Source organism: Oikopleura dioica, chromosome XSR, assembly GCF_907165135.1.
Source record: "Oikopleura dioica chromosome XSR, OKI2018_I68_1.0, whole genome shotgun sequence".
NCBI lineage: Eukaryota > Metazoa > Chordata > Appendicularia > Copelata > Oikopleuridae > Oikopleura > Oikopleura dioica.
Genome location: NC_137294.1, coordinates 9,818,499 through 9,836,827, shown reverse-complemented (window position 1 = coordinate 9,836,827; position 18,329 = coordinate 9,818,499). Strand labels below are relative to the sequence as shown.

Below are 18,329 nucleotides of genomic sequence, written 5' to 3'. Positions count from 1 at the left end.
AGTTTAATTCTTGACAAAAACAACGAAGATATCAACATGTATAAGACATATATTCACATAGGGTCGACGGCAGTGAAATAAATAATCTGGATAAGTATTCATGGTTCATATGGTGGGGGCGCCTCACAGGGGATGATCTCGAACTTTGATCCACTCGAATCGCGGAGCACAGTGTCGTAAGATGGAAGTTTCGCCACGAAACTCGTTTGTTCGTCTTTCACTCGTCGAGCGATGTCGAAGAACTCTTGTGGGTACATTGGGAAGCGGTTCGGAAGAAGGGAGACGGCTCCGTTGATTTCTACGTAGATGGAGTCTTCACGGTGAAAAGAACGACTTGCAGGAATTCGGTGGTTTCTATTTGCACTCGAGCGGGATATTCTTGTAGGGACGGCTGGCGTAGTCTTGTTAGCAGAAAAACGGACCATGGAGCCGGTGAGGAGTCCAAAAAAACCTGCAGCCAAGAAAAGGATGCCTACGGAACGAAGACCAAGGGAGCTGCTAGTGCTGTCAGAACGAAGAGTTAAAAAGAGCACCGAGCATCCAATGACGATAGCGAGGAAGCCGGCGAAGAGTAGCAAACCCAGTGCGCATTTAACCTGAATTACTTTGTTAAAAATTGTTGAGGATAAAGTCAAATTTGATAATCATGGTTGAATGCAAATGTATATTTACCTGTGACTTGTTTCTCTTGAGCTCGTGGGTCAGCATGATGTGTCGGAGGTGTGCCTAAGATAAAAATGTTAACCAATTTTGTTTTCACTTTTTGAATCGCAAATGTGAAAAGGGTGCAGTTAAAGTAATCTCATAGGTGCAACATATCGATCATCATGATATAATATATATCGAAGCACATTATTAAACCACTGCTGCTTATAAATCCGCGTTTCGATTAAGAGTGACAGCTTTAATTACTCAACCTACCTCTGTGTTCATTTTCGACGTTGAAAGAGTCTTCCTTGTTTTATCAAATCTCTTATTTTTGCTTTTTCCTTGTAAAAATTCGAGGTTGCTTGTAACTTTTGTAATGCTGGAAAAGTATTGTCTGCCGAATTGTTAGGCATGGATGGTTTTATTGGCAGAGAGCGCATGGCCAGCTGATGGCGCACGCGAGCGAACCCCACCACCTGATCAGATGGTCGTGGCTGGTGCCCCGCCGCGAATTTTTCAGATCTTCATCACCTTCCGGAGAATAGTAATTGACGATAGCGTGAAGGAAGATAGACTTAGTCTATTGAAATGTCTCAAAAAGCGTGTACCCTAGAATAGAATGTCTGCAGAACGAAAACTAGACGAACGTAAATAATTAAGACTCGCTTTAAAGTTTTTTTTTTGTTTGATTTTGTTGTTCCATTTCGTGTTATTTTTCATCATTTGACAGACCTTTTCATTTCATAGAAAATTAACGTGAACATTTCCGACAAAACATCTTGGTGTGAAGACTTATTGACGCTGGGAGCGAGAGAAATTCAAATTTTTTGCAAATCGGAGGATTATAGTAGATTTACGAGGTCAGAGGTGTGTCGGTTTATTCTGGCTCCCAGCTAGTTGCTAAGCTCAACGGCAACAGATCTTTTTGAGCGGATTATATTGGTCTGCTTACCGCAGTGCGACTACTGGAGTGCATAGCATGCCGGTGACCGCTAATTTCGCTGATTTGGTTTGTCCTCTACATTCAGCCAAACAAACCTGTTTTTCCCGAGTCTTGATTCAAATTTTGAAGCTGTCGAAGCGATGCATAAACAGCGAAAGATCTTGCTCATATTAATCGTTTATGAGAGGAGCATTTGCCGTAGCCTACTTCCACCGGAAAGATAAAAGCAGAGTCCAGCCGGGGAAGCCACTCAACCCAATCCGTCAGAGAAGCCATTAAGCATGCTGTGCTTTCTCTTTGGTAGACATTGTTGGAGGGCAGCTCAGCAGGCGCGATCAAAGTCAGAAGGCCGCGCGTTCAATTAACAAGATGCACCTTCCCATTGAAAGTTCCCTTTGATCGTATCTCGATCACGTGATAAATCAATTTCAATTTTCTGCAGAAGAATGCTCTCCACATGGACCAAAAAGAGAACGCCACTCAAGTTATCTACTTTCATGGCCATTTTCGAAAATGATGTTTTCTTAAGTAGTTAGCAGAAAATATTCGAGAAGACTTTATATATATAAGAAATTTTAATGAAAAATATATTTTTTTATCAAAAACTCATTTTTTTGTAAAGATTTAAATTTTAAAATTTCCCCGCATCACTGCTCATCAGCGCGGATTACATCTCTCTGATAACAACTGGTCGATGGCCTAAATCTAAGTTTCCACAAGATCGGCTTATCTAACTCCTAAAATTTGGAAAATTTCAGGCACCGCTGGAACCCGTGTAAATTCCCTACAATTTTAGAACTTTGGTGAGCAGCTAATCCTCTCCTTATTCTTTTGTGTCCCAGCGGGTGGCCATACAATGCCAGCTGTAGATGTCAAGCGTTATTGGCTGGAGGAAATTATTTTTAGCTCCTCAGTGGGATACAGACACAAATGCATTTGAACTCCAGCCGAGCCAGACAATGCAAAATTGTTTGCTTTTCTAATTTGAGCTGAGTTTATGATTGAAATCATATTGTTCGAAACTTCCAAATTTGAAGCCTTCAAAGAAAATTCCGTTCTTCTTAAAAAATTGGAGAACTTGTCGAGTGAGCGGAAATAGTCTAACTTCGGAATCTTGCTTCTCAAGTGCCACTCGGTCGAGGCTCTTGAGACATTTGGAAGTATTTTGCGAAAAGCTAACAACAATTACTGTCCGAAACCTTTTTTGTGTACTGATGCGAGTGAGGGATAAGCGCCTCGGAAGTTGATAGCGCCGGGTACTAACTCCACAAAACAAAACTACAAACAAGTGTAAATATAGGATCGCTTTCAGGAAGTGCGCTTCCGATCGCGAAATAGAGGAGAGAAGGAGACGTTCGCGCGAATTTCATGAGAACTATTACTGTGACACTTTTTGCGTGAAATCTACTGATCATATCCGCTATGCGTTTTCCCATGGGTCAAATAGGTCGCTACGTATAATTATGGCTCATCACGTGAGACAAGTGAATTACGCGGTCACGCCTGCGCAAGAAGAACAGCCTGAAACTGCCAAAATTCGGGTCGATTCGATGCATGGGGTAATTTATGAGCTGAATTGGGCCATGCACACTCCAGGTTGAAACAATAAACCTCAAATTGCTTAAATCAAAAACTCCAAAATTCAAATATTGTGGGCTTAACCCATCGAAAGAACAACAAACCTAGGTTAAACAAACGTCGTCAGCAATTTCCGAATCTCAAATTTTAGACTTCAGTGATTTGACACAAACAGACTATTGACCATTGTGAACAAAAATGTTGGAATGATCGAAAGGCGAAGAAGATAGAAAAGTATTTTTTTAGGCTTTCAAAGAACGATTGCTGGGGATCTCAACAAGATCGTTGTTTTGGCAAGATTTTCCGGAAGCATTCATATCGCTTTGAGGCGGTACTTGAGTACTCCTTCACCCGGTGGGATGAAAAGACGATCGCTCAATTAAAGACTGACTAATACTCGAGTTGACATTGTTTCTCGTTTAGCTTGTTTGGAAAGAAGACTTCAATATGCTTCAATATGCGCCTTCACAGAGCAGAACGCCTTGAGAGCAAACTCTTAAAATTTACTAAACAAATCGGACAAGCCAGCTATAAATGCTCATAAAAGGGGAGCGCTTGTTGATCGGTAAACTCGGCGTTTTTGAAGCGAAAGTGTCAGAAGATAGTCGTGCGGAACGCAGCTGTGAATTTCGGAAATCGCACTCACTACTTCAGACGCAGAGGTGATGCGTATGGTATGCATACTTTGTCGTAGTTTTATTTATTTTTTCGAAATATTATTTTAGATTTTCGATTTCCCGTATCAAAACTTCAACTAAATTGATTTTACTCATAAGAAAAGAAGCACTCTTCTGTTTTACTTCGTGGCTTCTTTCGCCGTTTTTCCTTGAACTAAAATAACAAACTCAAGCTATCTAATGATATCAAACCTCTCGTTTTTTATTCTGCTTCTCGATAACATTTTCAATATTGATTTCGGTGATTTTGAGTATCTCTGGCGATATCTTCGCTTTTAGCTCGATCGGAGTGTTATCTTCTAATCGGGCCTCTTCCTTGATTTCAAAGGCTCGGCAAGAGATATTAATTCACCTGCAACTCAAAACATTTAACATTCAAGTAAAATTTAGTTCAAGATCTCTTCCTTTTTCAAAACACTTTGATAGTCGCTCTTCTTTCAGTTCTCCTGCAAGACGTTCTAGTCTTTGAAGAATTTCTCTATACTCCGTATCATCTTTTTCTAAACGCTTATCGAAGCTTAAATTTTTAGTTAATCTCACTTAAAGTGCCTCTAACAAACCTATAGTCCCAGTCCATTTTTTGTTGTTCTCTAGCCGTGTTTTTTTTTTCTTTGCGGCGAAATTAACGAGGATCATCTGAGTTTAAACTTTACAATGACGAATAAATCAAAAGTGAATTTAGTACTTTACGAAACTCGTATTTTATTTGCATGGTTTGAAGAAATTCGGTGGAATATGGAGAAGGGTCAGAAAAAGTACAAATGAATGGCAGTGTGATTTTCAGGTAAACATAAACAAGAAAGCTCACATTTTTCGTGAGTTTCCGGTCCAAGTTCTTGTCGGTTAGTGATAGTTGGAAAGGAGTGTTGCGTGAGACGGATAACGCACATCGTTTAGGTAAGACCGGCTTTCTCCATCAACTAAATATGTTTAGCCTTGAGAATGAGTGTTTAAAGGTACATGTGACGAAGGTATTCTTTTCGCGCTTGAGCGTATCATGTTTTGGGAGCGGAGCAGATTGCATCGTTCCATAGGATCTTTCCAGAGGTCTTAAAAATTAAAATATAGATTCACCCAGAACACCTCCACGTCTTTTTTGGCGTCAGATTCATTCTTTTCACTTTGAGTATTTTGTTTCGAATACCGACTTGAAAGGGAATGTTTAACTTTTTCATCAGCAAAAAGAACGTGTCATTATCACCGTAAAATATCAAGTATCATTTGATAAAAAGGGGCACCAAAATTAAACACCGGCTAAGAGTAGTGGGACACCTTCTTTAATGGTCACTTGACCAGTCGGTGGTATAAGAAGATTCAACTGGGTCGAGCTCGCAAAAACCAGACTCATAGCTCGAGTCTGATTTCGGCGATGAGACGCTCTTGACTTCGCCTAAATTTGGGGTTCCAAATTTTCCTTCGTTAGGGGTTACCGAGAGATCTGCTTCGGCAGATGAAAAAGAAAGCGTCACGAGAGAATGGGGCCGCGCAAGCCGCCGCTGATGACGAAGAGAGCTCTGGCGAGATCCGCTGACGCCCGTTTTTAACGAACTTAGGGTGTTCTCTTTCCTGAATTATATTTATTTCACAATGATTGAGAAGTTAGAAAAGACTTCTTCAAAAAATAAGGTCAATCATCATGATCCTTTAGTTGTTCACTTACGAATATTGAGCTTTTATTTCATCCCGCAGCGATTCGTGATGATTGACGGAAACAGTCGACATCACTTCTGGCAAGACAAATAGCAGTGCACCAACGAGGATCAAACAGACAGTAGTTATTCCTGTCATTATCCACCAATACATCAAGTAGTTTCCACACGAAAGATCAATAATATTCTGCTCTCAAGGTCCCAAAACGCTCATTATTTCAGATATCATGAATAACGATCAATTTTTCTTTATTTCTTAGTCTGCCTTTTTGCGCCTTTTCCTTGTATTCTTTGTGTGTTCGTTTGCAGCTAAGCAAGTCGTGGACACCTTCGACGTTGTTTTTGAGCTTGTTGTGCAGTTGTTGTGCTTGGAGAACTTTCTTCGCGGGTTTTGTATATTTGAGATTGATTCCTTGCGTTATTTCTTCCAACTCCCGCTAGATAGAGTGATTTTAAAAGATGTCATGTTCCTCAGTTGAACGAAATTCAACACAAAATATAGCCAGCTTGTTATCGCAGTTCAAGGGTACAAATTGCGTTCACTAAGCTGAATTAATCAGGTGCATTTGATTTGGACACGGAATCGCGTGTACGCATCTCCCGGAAGAAGTAGACTTACGTCGCGCTTCTCCAGCTCGCGGAGCAATTGCTCAAAGCGTTGGACTTTTTCGGAATCCTGGTCGCAACGCAGCACCACGTCAATCTCGTTGCGATTGAGCCAGCCTTCGTCGAGAAGTGTCTTTTCCACAAAATAAGCTTAGCACGTTCACTAATTCTTGTTCCATGCTTAGGCCAATTTGACAGCGGCCGATATTAATTAGCGCTAAAAGAATATCAGCTGCGCGGAATTGAGCCAAACAGGACTGATACAAGTAAAGACGATTCTAGTGAACGTTCCTGGGTTCATACAAAGATCGGATAGCGCCACGGAAGCGGTGAGTTGAATGCCGAGGGAGAAGTGGAGAATCAGCAGGCCCAGGAATCCCAAAATAATGCTCCCTTTGAAGATTTAGATTATATCAGTGCTGAAGCGTTAGAGTCTATTTACCAACAAAGAGCGTTGAGTTCTTGACGCAGGTAGAAGCCACGCAGATAACGACGAGCAACAAAAGGTAGCCGAAGACGATGCCACTAGCTATGAGGCGATAGTTTTCGATCTCCTGGGCGCGCTCCATCACAGGCTCGTACTCTTCGTTCATTGTCGAGTTTCCGATTCGCAGAGGAAGCCACTCTGAACAGTAAATTTTGCATTTATCAGTTCTGAACACGAGTTACTTACCAACATAAGGGTATGCGACGCGAAAGTTGTAAAGTCGCTCTTGGAATTCGCCCGAGAGACCTTTCTCAGCATTGAGCAGCACTTTCTGAATTTTATGTTCACAACTACGCATGTAATTTATTTGCTGGAATTCGGTGACGCCTTGAAAATTCGTGCCATCAATCACTGAAGTAAGAAAGAGGCAACTTTCTAGCTTCGGAAATGAATAAATTTTCAAAAACGTGTTTTTTTTTTATCAAATTATGCAAAGGCGGAGATGAGACGTTGAAATGGATATTAAAAACTGGCGCGATTTCATGCACTTTCCTAGTGCAACCACGAAAGATGATGGAACATGTCAACGGTTGAATTTGATGGCCGAAAGTTTGCGGCTGGCGGCAACACGTTCCGCTGCCCAACTTTTTTCCAGCTCCAAATTATCAACTGATCATTTAAGTTTCCGTCTATTCTTACCGTTATGGCTTTCGTCTGCTCTTTGAACATGTGCTCCGCGTTAACTTCATCGACCAGTTTCTAAAATACAACTTGAAAACTTCGCTCAAGACGCGAGCATATCAATCCCATTTGTTTGAGAAAGCGCTCTTTATTTTTCTTTCGAACCAGCTTCGCCGTGTTTTTTGGATTTATAAGCCTCGTTATTTCAGAAAAGCAGATTTAAGACTGCGCGTAATTTAAGTAGTCCTTTTAGAAACTGACTTTTGGACTGGAAGGCGCGAGATAAATTTTAAATATTTTGAATAGTTGTGTACCTTTAGCTCCCTGGAAGAGTTCACAATGTTGCGATAGTCGTTTCTCATCGCACCAAAGCAGCTGTAGGCACCTACGAGAATGCACGTCGTGATCAGCACCAGAATCACATTGCTCACGAAGAGTGATGGGTTGCATTTATTGCTCGAGACGACGGTTTTCGTCCAATCACGGCAACAATAGTAAAGAAGATAAACTTATCCAGCTTTGAAAAGAGGTACAAAATGAGCGATAAAGTTGGTTGCTTTCTAAAGGCATGAATGTGCTTGATGCAACAGGTGGTTTCATGATCCCGACGCTCTCTTTAGGTCAATCGAAAATACTCGAGCTGATAAGAAACCAACAGGTCATTTACAACTTGAGACTATCGCCTTAGAGGGTTTCTCAAAGCCGGTTCCTAAAAGTAGCAGGAGCATCAGGCTGAGCGGGAAAACAGCATAAAAAAGCAGCGACTAAAATTGACGATAAAAAATAGCTCTCTCGCTTCGTTTGAGTTTAGTTACTTCTTTGTAAGCAGGCAGGAAAGGCTCGAAGGAGGGATTCTGGAGAATTTGAAATTTGAAAGTGAAATGAGGAAATCGGTTTCCAAGCTGTGCCCATTCCGTGGGCAACCAAGTCGTCATTGTGGAAGTTTCCATTTCTGAAAGAAAAGATCAGACCAACCCTCGATTAGAAAAGCTTCCGTGTAAAACGGTCATACAGCGGCCGCGTCTTTCATTCACGGTGGTCGCACAACAACGTGTTCGCCACAATTTAACAGTGATTAGCAACAAATGTACACAATTTCACACCTGTGTCTATTACGCGAATTCAAGAAAGTATCGATTTTGAAGTTAATAACTCTTTTTCGCTCGAAAAATTCTCGTTTGAAAATATCTTCATAAAAAACACATCTCGAGAGATCCTCTTGGATCGCCTACTTTTGATTATTTCAAAGAGAGGCTTCACGTGATCTATTACGTCTCCCCAGTTTAACTTTTTATGAGCGTTGAATTTTATATTCTTGGCATTATTTGTCATAAACCGTGGCTTGTTTCTATTTACCCTTCTGAAACTCTCGCTTTGTCTCTTTTCTTTCCGCGGAAAGGGCACGTGAGCGAGCTCTCCTTCCGAAGATGGGTTAACCTTGACCCTGAGCACAATGAAAGTCTTCAGAAAAGATCAAACAGCTCTCTTTTTTGAAGAGCTTGTCGAAACAAGGGTGATTTTGGACACACACGCGCCCGAGGGCACAATGCCAGAAGATACCACTCTTTCATAAAATAAGCAGCAGACGCCCATCGCTCTGATGATCACTCCAAATAAAAACAAAAACTACGGTGTTGCTGATTACCTCGACTTGGCTCAATTTCTCTCAATTCTTCTTCAGTTTAATTTCATGGCGATTGAAAATGGAACAGATCGAAAATGTGTTTTCGCAAAAGAAGCGCTAGTTTAATTAAAAAATATTGGATTAGAATTGAACCGATGCCATCGCCCGGCCCAAGCTGTAGTAGCCCTATTTCTATAAATCAGAATTGAATTAGTATCGCCCGCGCAACCTATTGCCCTCTTTGATATAAAAATTTATAGCAATCACCTTTTTCTCCTCAGCAGGGGACTCTCTCACACTTGATAAAAACTTGTGATTTACTGGCTGCTCCTTTAGACCTTTTTTCTCTAACTACAGGCAATACTCCAGTAATATCCAGTCTTCTTCTGGGAATCTCTGTTTTGCTTAATCTGATCCACAATAAGGCATTATAGTAGATTATCGTCCAAAAAGCGAGTTAATTTAATTAGTTGATGAGTGAGCGAGCATATTGTCCGGCTGTTCCCCTTTGTGTGCTGTAAAAAAAACGCTTTTCTAATTTGGGTTAGGCATTTTTCGGCATCTGATCGTCAGACCTAACACCGGAAGAAGAAACTTACTCAAAGAGCGCCTCGATCCAAATTGAGCGTCGTCCTTTCTATTTTCTCGGCCGAAATCGTCCAAAGTCAGCTTTATCTTTTCTCGACTCTGGTATTTCTTGTTTTCGACGGGCAAAAAGATTGTAAGGGCGGATTTGTCTACCTTAGAAATGGCGGAATTCTAGCGAAGGTTTTCCTTTTCTCCGAGTTTGAGCGATCGGGAGCGCGGGGGCGCTCATGAGGTCGCGCAGCGCAGAAACTGATAATTCTACCGATAAGCCAAATTTTTAACAAATACAAGTCTCGCCCTTGAAAAAATAAATCTCCACATGGACCTAATTCTATTTCCAGGAGCTAATGTCGACTTCACGCGCTCTGTCTTCTGTTTGGGTTTGGGCCCCTTAGGAACCACTCCTTTCTAGCAAATTTCATAAGCTATGAAAATAAAGACTTGCGAAGCTGTCTTCTCTATGGCCACCCTATAAATAAGCATACATCTTCAAATATGAGTTAGAAAAATTTTTTGTTATTAACCATTCTTAAAGAACGAATGGTTAGGGCTAGGGCTGATGAGTCATCAGTGATGAGGGTTTATATCGCCGCATAAATTTAGGGTTAGGGAACTTATTCTTGACTCTGTTATCTCCTGAGCATACTTTGGGCGTTTTCGCTAAATAATAATTTGCTGATCATCAATCAGGTGTTTGAAAAATGGACAAGCGGCGCCGATGTCCGAAGAAAATGGATAATTTATGTCGGAAATTGAAAATTAGTCGGCCATCGAGAAAGTCGCTTGAATTGTGACGGATCCGAGCGCTCTTACAACTCGGTAAAATCGGTACGATCAATCTTCTAAACTAAAAATCCCGGACTCATGTCTTCTGGATTAGATGTGACAAGATTTCGAGGAAGCAATATTTATTGGGAAGAAATAGAATGCGGTTAATTTACGCAGAGAAAAGAGAGAGAAGGAGAGAAATCGATTGCGTAGCCAGCGAATTTTCACTGGTCTACTAATTGACTAATTGAATTAAACATTTAGCTCAAATCCGCGGCTATTGAAGAAATTCTGTGAGGTGTATTTTCTACCACAGTGGGAGGTGACGTGTTCCGATCCCTGGCGCATAGTGGCAGCCACAAATTCATGCTCTCCGCCGCAGAATCTAACGACTTTTCTTTCCGTTTGATTTACGCCGATTTTTTTCTTCTTTTGCTTACTGGAAGAGCAAACGGATTTCTGGGAAATTAGCGAGAGCACGCTGATTATGGTTTTTGTTTTGATTAAAACGGGCGACCACTGGCTAATTTCGGTGTTCATAGTGGCTGCTATTAGAGTGGTTAGAATTTCACGCTCTCCTAATTAGGTCCATTAAGTGTTGGCCCACATCGACAGCCCTGGATCAAACTGATCCTACAAATGCCCAAGTTTACCTGGCAGTATTCCCGATTCAAGTCGAAGGTAATTCATCGTTTTCTCCCTCTAGAACGCGACTCTAAAGCAGTAATGCGATTAAAAATGCCTGCCAAGTATTTCGAATATACCAAGGTCTCCAAGACTCGGCCTCACGTAATTTTACTATCACTGCATAGTTCCCACGGATTAAGCCTACCGCAGCTATGCGTGAATATCGCATCTTACAGCTATCGAGCATCTGATACGCTTCTTGAAGTCGTATATTTTGTTTCTCAAGAAGGACAAACAGTAAATTGCAGTTGATGGCTAACGTGTTAGTCTCCCCTGCAGCGAATAACAAGTTCGGCAAGGCATGTTTGAGACCGACCGCTCTACATTTGAACATGTTTTATGCAGTAATTATGATTTACTTCGCATGATGTAAACTATGATCAAAAGGTCAGTTCTGTAGACATTCGCGTCATCCATGAAGTTTGAATCCTTCATTCACCAATGCTTTTTGTATCTGAACCAGGGGTGGATATTTTGATATCAAATCATTATTTCAACCGTTTTTGATTTGAAATTTCAAAAGATAAGCCTTTTTTCAATTCATTTTCGCAATTGCAAATTCATTTCAAATGATAATGGCGCGGAACCTTTTTTGAAATTTTCAACTGTTTCATTTTGCATTTTGCGAAAGGGTTTCAAATTTGGACAGATTTTTTCGAGTGGTCTCCGTTTGCCCAAGTTGGGCAAACGGCGATCTTGGGCAGACGGCGACTTGGGCAGACGGCGATCAAATTGAAAATATAATAATTATTCAATTTAAAGAAATTAATTATGAAATCAAAATTTGCAGGATAGGATAGATTTTAAGTGGTAAAGTTAAATCGCTAGTTTTACGTCCGAGGCCTACACATTGAGGAAACGATGGATGCGCTGAGTCCTCACAAGCGCTAATCCCCAACTTGGTTGAATTGATCTGTTTCTTGTGATTCATTTTCGGTCCGTTCTATTTTTGGAATTGTTTCTGATTGAAACTGAGGGAAAACAGTCATTGTGAGAAGTGAGAAAAAGGGAAAAACTGATGAAACTCGTCCCGAAACCTCCGGGAGACGGACGGCGCCGGAACCAAATTGGTACCCGGTACCAAAGTCAAGCATAATTTCTGGCTCATCAAAAAACTAATGTCCGCTCCGCGGCTGCAGTGTGAGGAAACTATTTATGGACCGAATATACCTATTATATTATGGTACCTAATGACCGACCTAATGACCGACCGAATATACTTCAAGTATAATGAATGATTTACTCTTCCGGGAATAGTTTATTAGGACTTTTATTGAGAATTTAGCGATTTTCATAATTATACCATCCATTACGAAGGCTCTTCGTTATCAATGTAAACGATGTCATAATTCGGAAAGCTTCCGTAGAGTCCACGATACTGTTTTTTCATTTCGTCTCTTATTTATGTGTTTATGCTCAAGAATTTATTCGAAAATCGGATACAACTATTGAAAAACAATACTAGAAAATTGTGGTGGTCTTGTCAAGAATCCAGGGTTAATAATCGTTCAAAAGACATAACAGGACAACCTTTGTTTTTACCTGAAAGTTTCTGCAAATCAGAGCGCAACCAGCAGACTAAGTGATGATAATGAAATTGTCGCCTTACTTCTATCATTTTATGATCAATCAATTAAAAAAAATTCACATCGCCGTTTGCCTAAGATCTCCGTCTGCCCAAGTTGGGCAAACGGCGACTTGGGCAGACGGCGACTTGGGCAAACGGCGACTTGGGCAAACGGAGACCACTCGATTTTTTCAATCTTTTTTCATTTTTCAAATCAATTTCAAATTGCTGAGCCTTGGAGGACACTAGAGGACACAATGTGTTGAAGAGGTATAAAAAGTGAAGTTGGACTCATAAATAATAGAAAATAGGAAAATTTTCTTCAAAGGTACCAATTTTTGGTCGGCTTCCCGAACTTTGTACCACCTCCTAGACCCCCGGGACAAGGAATTCTTGCGCTCAAAATTACCGTCATAGCCTGGGCTACACACTGGGACATGTGGTGCCAGAGTTGCAAATTTGCGTAGCGGAGATAGCGGAGCTGACGGCTCCGCTACGGGAAAAACACTTTTGGCTCAGCTTCAGTGAAGGAAATTCTGACCAGCTCCGCTATCTAAGCTCAGCTACTGATATTAAAATTAAGGCTCTTTCTGTGTGAAAAAAGGCCCTTATCTGTGTAAAATAAATCCTCAGTCAGTCTAAATCAGAGTTCCAAATTTGGTGAGCTGAGTGAGCTGAGCTGGCTGAGTGAGCTGAGCAGTCGCTCAGATCAGCTCAGCTCACTGATTTTCGAAAATGAATTTATCTGCTCAGCTCAGCTCAGCTCAGACAATAATCACTCAGCTCAGCTCAGCTCAATTATTCTCGAACATGATCTGTTCTGCTCAACTCAGCTCAGCTCAGACAAGTATTATTCAGCTCAGCTCAGCTCAGCTCAATGATTTTTACACAATTTTACTACTAAAAACAGTAATAAAACAGCTCAACCCAGCTCACTCAGCTAAGCTCAAATTAGGGTCTGCTCAGCTCAGCTCAACTGCCTTAAAAAAAGGTCTGCTCAGCTCAGCTCAGCTCAATGACCTCTGAAAATGGCCAGCTCAGGTCAGCTCAGCTCAGTCAGCTCCGTAATAGGTCAGCTCAGCTCAGAGAATTTCTCACACAGGGCAGCTCAGCTCTACGAAAATAAAGCCAAATTTGCAACTCTGGTGTAAATCACGTCCCTGGCCTTAGCTGGCTGTAGCTCAGCTAGCTCAGATAGCTCAGCTCAGCTAGCTCACAAAATTTGCAACTCTGAGCGCGAGCAGAGCCCCCCTGAAATTATTTTGTCAGTGAGCCAGCGCGAGCGAAGGTTCACCGATTTTAACGTGAGTGAGCGAGCAGAAGCTATAAAATTTTTTCATGAGAGCGCTCACTCGTGATGATTTAACACTGAAATTTTCAGGGCCCCAAAGATTTTTGATACACAATTCTAAAAAAATTTTGAGTTATTCAAGCCTTTATATAGGCCATTTTGGCAAAGATGTTGACTTCAAGCCGAAATTTTCGCCAGCTCTACTACGCTTAGCTAAACTTTCCTCTCAATTCCGCTATCTAAGCTCAGCAACTGCTATTTAAAAAGATAAGGCCCTCCAGAGTTTGCTTTATTATTACTGAGCTGAGCTAAGCTGACCTGAGTAAAAATTTCTCTAAGCTGAGCTGGCCTATTTCGGAGGTGACTGAGCTGAGCTGAGCTCAGCAGACTTTTTTTAAGGTAGTTTAGCTGACCTGAACTGAGAGGACCCTAATTAGAGCTGAGCTGAGCTGTTTTTACTGTGTTTTAAGAACTAAAATTGTGTTAAAATCATTGAGCTGAGCTCAACTAACTCAAAAGAAAAAAAATCCCGCGTTTCCCATATTCCTGAATCTGCAGCAGTGTCTGAAAAATGGTGAGCGCGAGCCACGAGCGAGCGCGAGCGAGTGAGCGAGCGCTCCTTCTCACTCACTCATGTGATTTCGAGAAGCCTATGCTCGCGCTCGCTCACTCACCATAAAATTCAAAGTTCCCTGCTTGCGCTCACTCGCGCTTGCTCACAGTTAATCCACCCTGGATTTTATCTTTTACTCCCGTTAGAGTACTCAATATTAATTTATTATATTTAAAAGTCATTCAAAGAACTAAATCAAAACGTTTTTGAAAAGCTGCGAGTGAGCGCGAGCGAGCGAGCGAGCGCTCATGCTCGCTCACTCACAGAAAAATTCCGGTATCTGCGCTCGCGCTCGCTCGCTCACGAAAAAAATCAAAAGGGTCTACTCGCGCTCGCTCACTCATGTTAAAAATCTGGGGGCCTCTGCTCGCGCTCACTCACTCACGAGAGTTTTGGCCATTTTTCAAACACTCGATTCGGCAGAATCCACAATTTGCGATTTCAGAAATACGGGATTTTCAGAAATTTAGGACTTTAAAAATACGGGATTTTGGGAAATGCTGGAGTCAAAAAGGGATGGCAGGCGCGCTGAGTTTTTCCTTTTGCGCCTTCTTCAAATTTGCAACGATTCATTTTTTCAATTTCATTTTTCAAATTCCTTTCAAGTCGCCAAATAAGAAAAACTGATTGAAATGTCAATTATTGCAGTTTCAAATTCATTTCAAAACTCCGCACGAATCTTTATCTTTTGAAAACGCTTTTTTTTCATTTTCAATAGGTTTCATCCATTGCATCGGCTTTTTCCTGCAATTTCAATTGAAATTTCAATTTTTGAAACGATGAAATAAATGATTCGACAGTTTTGAAATAATGATTTGATATCAAAATATCCACCCCTGATCTGAACCACGATTTTGCTGAGTAATTTTTACAATTTCGTCTTACTTGATCACCCTCGATCCAGAAGTATATCGAGATAGCAATAAATAGAAGACCCTTTTGAGGGCCATTTAATACATGCAAAAAGTTATCTGAACAAGTTATATCATCGAGAAAATTTGGCTATCGATACAACATAATGCCCCTTTCCAAAATAGTCCCAGTCAGAATACCTTTTGGCAATATTATTTCCATTTGGCAAATTCTCTTTTTTTATCTATCAAATGTGGCTTTTTAATATGAATGCATGGCTTTGTAGTTTCAAATTAAGGTAACCCGAGGGATTAGATCCAATTCCAGTAAAAGCTTAGCGCTCAAGATGAACTATTCCAAAAAAAACAAGTAAATTTACTTTTATTTTTGATTTTTATTGTTCTGGACTGGTTTTTCTTTAAGCAACAGATATGAATTTTCACTGCGCTAGAATATTTTTAAGTCGCGTCAAGATCGCCTCTTCCATTTCATTTGTAAGGGGAGCTGCACTTTCAGATTCATGATTTTCGCCAGATGGAGCCTAGAAAAAGTTCTACCGGTAATCAGATCAAGCGGTTTTTTATACCTGCGCGGGAACAGGCTGATAGGAAGAGAAGAAGTTGGGAAAGGCGAGTACCTGAATAGAAAGTAACACGTTGCCAGTATTGTGATCATATTGACCCTATTTGGTCTTTTCGTAAAAATAAGAAATGCGATTTCAACCGCGCGGTCCAATCTTATTATCTAATGAGCTCTCCACTTACCCCGGAAAGAACAAAAACGAGAAGATTCATCCTCTTTATGAAACGAAAAAGAGTTGCGCTCTCACTTTATTCACTCGCGCATACGGATACTTTAATTATTCAGGCATTGTCATGAAAAGTATGATCTGATGTGATTTATTGGTAATAAGAATTAGGACACGCGTCGCATTTTATAAGTTGAAACTTTATTCTTATTTTCGCAGATATGAATTAATCGAATGGGTCGTAGATCAATCAACGCATGTATAATTCTCGCAGAAGAGATATTATATATTTGCATAAGAAGTTTTGCGATAGAGCTAAGCTTTGGCCGTGTAGTTGCCGGGAAAGGTGCCGATGTTTCCGGTGGAGCCGTGCGCGCCGATGAACCATCCGTCGGCGCATTTCTCGAAAACATAAACGAAGTCTCCGCTCGTCAGCTTTAACTCGTCGTCGTGTTGCGGCGTGAAATCGTAAACTGCTTGGAATCGCTCAGAGTCCTTTGGAATCCACTCTGGCCGTGTGCTTTCATCCCCCAAATCGTTTGTGACAGAGGCGGATAGATTGGCGAGGTCGTCAGCGGCAGAGGTAAGGTCATAGATGGCTACTTAAATATTCAGAAAACCATTTCGTGGAACGTATGTCCGAAGATTTCCCGCATTACCTTGAGAAGCGAGCGATTTCGTCGGCGAAGAGCGCGTTTCAGACTCTGAAATTGCTCGTGACGCGGGTCTGCTGCTCGTCCTGCTACTTGAACGTGAATTCGCCGGTGAAATAAGGTCTTTTCCGATCTTGTCATCCTGATTCGTAATCGGTTCTTTTACGATGACGAGGTGGTTTTTAGGCACGTATCCCTTGTTTGAGCCGATTCTAGCTTCGTACCAGTTCTGATCGATTGCGCGGATCAGTTGAATTTCTTCGTCTCGTTCGAATGACAGTTGGTTCTTGTTCTTCTTTTTGAAATTGTGCTTGCCCTAGAGAAAATCAAACGTTACTTTCTATCTTTTGACGAAACTTGTTTACCCTCGCTTCACCATACTGAATAACATGAAATTGATTAGTAAATTGTAAGTAGTTTTTGGGAACCAAGCCAGTGCGCCCACGAAGCTCACATTCGTACCATTTGTCGTCTACATCGTTTATTATGAGAACCTTAAATAATCATTCGATCGCCAATTCTGTCTGCTTGGAATTGAAAACTATAGGGCGAGTCTTACAATTTCGTTTTTGGCGACAGTGAGTTCTCGCTCCGAGCGACCTTTGAAATCAAAAGTTGCTTTCGCAGTTTGCCGAGCACTCTTTGCGCCTGAAATATATAGGTCTGCGTCGTGCACGGTTTCAGGAACTAATTGTCTTGAGGTCGTTTGCATGTAAGCACCTGACTAGGTGGTCCTCATTGAGCAGGCGCGTTGTGAGACTTTAAAACAACGCGCAAAATGCTTATAATAATTTTGACTCTTTGACCACTGGCCTACAGCTTTCTGCGCGGGAGTCACATAGTTCCTTTTTGAAGTGATGATGCTTCCCTCGAGGATGTTCAGTGGCTTGATTGGGGCTACTGGCGCAGGATTACAGACGTTTATCTGCTTCGCCGGCAAATCGTCGGTCAATTTCTTCGGAACAGGCAGAGACTCCACATCGCTAATAATTCATTCGTTAATATTTATTTCGCGACTAATTTCCCGAATCATCACCATCAATCAAAAAGTCTCTTACCTGAGGTAATCGGCCCATGGCTTTGACGCGATCTCGGAGATAGTATCCCTTGCTGATTCTCCTCTTAGACTCGGTTTTTTGTCCCTAAATTGCAGAACATATAAGCTGTATTTGTAATGTAACGGCACCTTGCTAGATGGGTTGTTGGATAAATGAGTTCCGAATACGTCGGTTTAGGGTCATTTTCTGCCACATAAGCATCACCCGGCGACCACTTAGAAATACTACCAGGGTTTGAACGGATTTTCACATTTTGCTTGAACTTTTCTTCGTCTAAATAGTCAGAAATGTCGGTGCCAGTTTCGGCAATATTTCCACTTCGTCCTGCCTGAATAGTAGTTTTAATTTATGTATTATATTCTGCATTACTTGTCAAAAATAAAGATTCTAAATAACTGATCCAGAGGCGCGAAATCTGGGTACCTACTTAGAGAGGAGGCAGTGGGAACAGATCTTCCCTTCAAATATTTACTATTAATGTCTATTTACCTTGTGCATCGCCTTGAACATAGATTTGTACCAGTCTTTTGGTTTATCTACAGTGCTCTTTAGTGCAAGTGGAATCTCATCGACCGTGGGCCCTATTCCATCGTAGTGTTTTTCGTGTAGGACTCTGTAAAGACGCTCTTCTTTGAGATACTCTTCCTTGACTCCCCCTGGTCTAGTGTTTC

General features: G+C 41.3%; 4 protein-coding genes and 2 long non-coding RNA genes across 9 annotated transcripts; all 6 read right to left on the bottom strand.

Annotated features, from left to right (window-relative positions):
• Positions 1-31: 31 nt before the first annotated feature.
• LOC145707784 (uncharacterized) lies at positions 32-1,124 on the bottom strand. The gene is made up of 3 exons (XM_081785361.1): positions 922-1,124; positions 673-726; positions 32-596 (listed from the first exon to the last, which is right to left on the bottom strand). The coding sequence occupies exons 1-3, from the start codon at positions 931-933 to the stop codon at positions 99-101; spliced, it is 564 nt and encodes a 187-aa protein (XP_081641487.1). The 5' UTR covers positions 934-1,124; the 3' UTR covers positions 32-98.
• Positions 1,125-4,553: 3,429 nt separating this feature from the next.
• On the bottom strand, positions 4,554-6,276 carry LOC145707917 (uncharacterized). 3 transcript variants are annotated; one of them, XR_014134783.1, is made up of 5 exons: positions 6,115-6,276; positions 5,507-5,932; positions 5,119-5,412; positions 4,807-4,895; positions 4,554-4,766 (listed from the first exon to the last, which is right to left on the bottom strand). XR_014134783.1 is itself a non-coding variant. In XM_081785506.1 (4 exons), exons 2-4 carry the CDS (start codon positions 5,647-5,649, stop codon positions 4,690-4,692), a joined length of 309 nt encoding a protein of 102 aa, XP_081641632.1. In that variant the 5' UTR covers positions 5,650-5,932; positions 6,115-6,276; the 3' UTR covers positions 4,554-4,689. The 3 variants fall into 3 exon arrangements, 1 of the variants encoding a protein (XP_081641632.1); XR_014134782.1 differs by having other exon boundaries at positions 4,807-5,412; XM_081785506.1 differs by lacking the exon at positions 5,119-5,412.
• Positions 6,277-6,318: 42 nt separating this feature from the next.
• LOC145709233 (uncharacterized) lies at positions 6,319-7,713 on the bottom strand. Its single transcript, XM_081786911.1, has 5 exons — positions 7,524-7,713; positions 7,228-7,287; positions 6,775-6,859; positions 6,544-6,726; positions 6,319-6,494 (listed from the first exon to the last, which is right to left on the bottom strand). The coding sequence occupies exons 1-5, from the start codon at positions 7,569-7,571 to the stop codon at positions 6,319-6,321; spliced, it is 552 nt and encodes a 183-aa protein (XP_081643037.1). The 5' UTR covers positions 7,572-7,713.
• A 205-nt stretch (positions 7,714-7,918) lies between these two features.
• LOC145709886 (uncharacterized) lies at positions 7,919-9,571 on the bottom strand. The gene is made up of 3 exons (XR_014134954.1): positions 9,433-9,571; positions 8,025-8,161; positions 7,919-7,973 (listed from the first exon to the last, which is right to left on the bottom strand). It is a non-coding gene; the product is annotated as an uncharacterized LOC145709886 (long non-coding RNA).
• A 6,054-nt stretch (positions 9,572-15,625) lies between these two features.
• Positions 15,626-16,064, bottom strand: LOC145710346 (uncharacterized). The gene is made up of 3 exons (XR_014135035.1): positions 15,964-16,064; positions 15,786-15,836; positions 15,626-15,740 (listed from the first exon to the last, which is right to left on the bottom strand). It is a non-coding gene; the product is annotated as an uncharacterized LOC145710346 (long non-coding RNA).
• Positions 16,065-16,139: 75 nt separating this feature from the next.
• LOC145708454 (vinexin-like) lies at positions 16,140-18,315 on the bottom strand. Of its 2 annotated transcripts, none has more exons than XM_081786126.1 (8): positions 18,148-18,315; positions 17,787-17,986; positions 17,659-17,742; positions 17,414-17,583; positions 17,160-17,320; positions 16,966-17,094; positions 16,607-16,916; positions 16,140-16,546 (listed from the first exon to the last, which is right to left on the bottom strand). In XM_081786126.1, exons 1-8 carry the CDS (start codon positions 18,166-18,168, stop codon positions 16,263-16,265), a joined length of 1,359 nt encoding a protein of 452 aa, XP_081642252.1. In that variant the 5' UTR covers positions 18,169-18,315; the 3' UTR covers positions 16,140-16,262. The 2 variants fall into 2 exon arrangements, with proteins under 2 accessions (XP_081642252.1, XP_081642251.1); XM_081786125.1 differs by having other exon boundaries at positions 16,142-16,546; positions 17,160-17,324; positions 17,418-17,583.
• Positions 18,316-18,329: the final 14 nt, after the last annotated feature.

Coding starts and splice junctions, on each gene's coding strand:
- LOC145707784 (XM_081785361.1), bottom strand. Junction 597..672: donor TCAAGAGAAACAAGTCACAG/GTAAATATACAT, acceptor AAAGTAATTCAG/GTTAAATGCGCACTGGGTTT.
- LOC145707917 (XM_081785506.1), bottom strand. CDS start 5,649: ATGTATTGGTGGATAATGACAGGAATAACTACTGTCTGTTTGATCCTC. Junction 4,896..5,506: donor GAAATAAAAGCTCAATATTC/GTAAGTGAACAA, acceptor TTAATTTTTAAG/ACCTCTGGAAAGATCCTATG. Junction 4,767..4,806: donor AAAGAATACCTTCGTCACAT/GTACCTTTAAAC, acceptor AAACATATTTAG/TTGATGGAGAAAGCCGGTCT.
- LOC145709233 (XM_081786911.1), bottom strand. CDS start 7,571: ATGAGAAACGACTATCGCAACATTGTGAACTCTTCCAGGGAGCTAAAG. Junction 7,288..7,523: donor ACTCTTCCAGGGAGCTAAAG/GTACACAACTAT, acceptor GTTGTATTTTAG/AAACTGGTCGATGAAGTTAA. Junction 6,860..7,227: donor AGCAGACGAAAGCCATAACG/GTAAGAATAGAC, acceptor CATAAAATTCAG/AAAGTGCTGCTCAATGCTGA.
- LOC145708454 (XM_081786126.1), bottom strand. CDS start 18,168: ATGTTCAAGGCGATGCACAAG. Junction 16,917..16,965: donor TTCAGTATGGTGAAGCGAGG/GTAAACAAGTTT, acceptor GATTTTCTCTAG/GGCAAGCACAATTTCAAAAA. Junction 16,547..16,606: donor GAAATCGCTCGCTTCTCAAG/GTAATGCGGGAA, acceptor ATATTTAAGTAG/CCATCTATGACCTTACCTCT.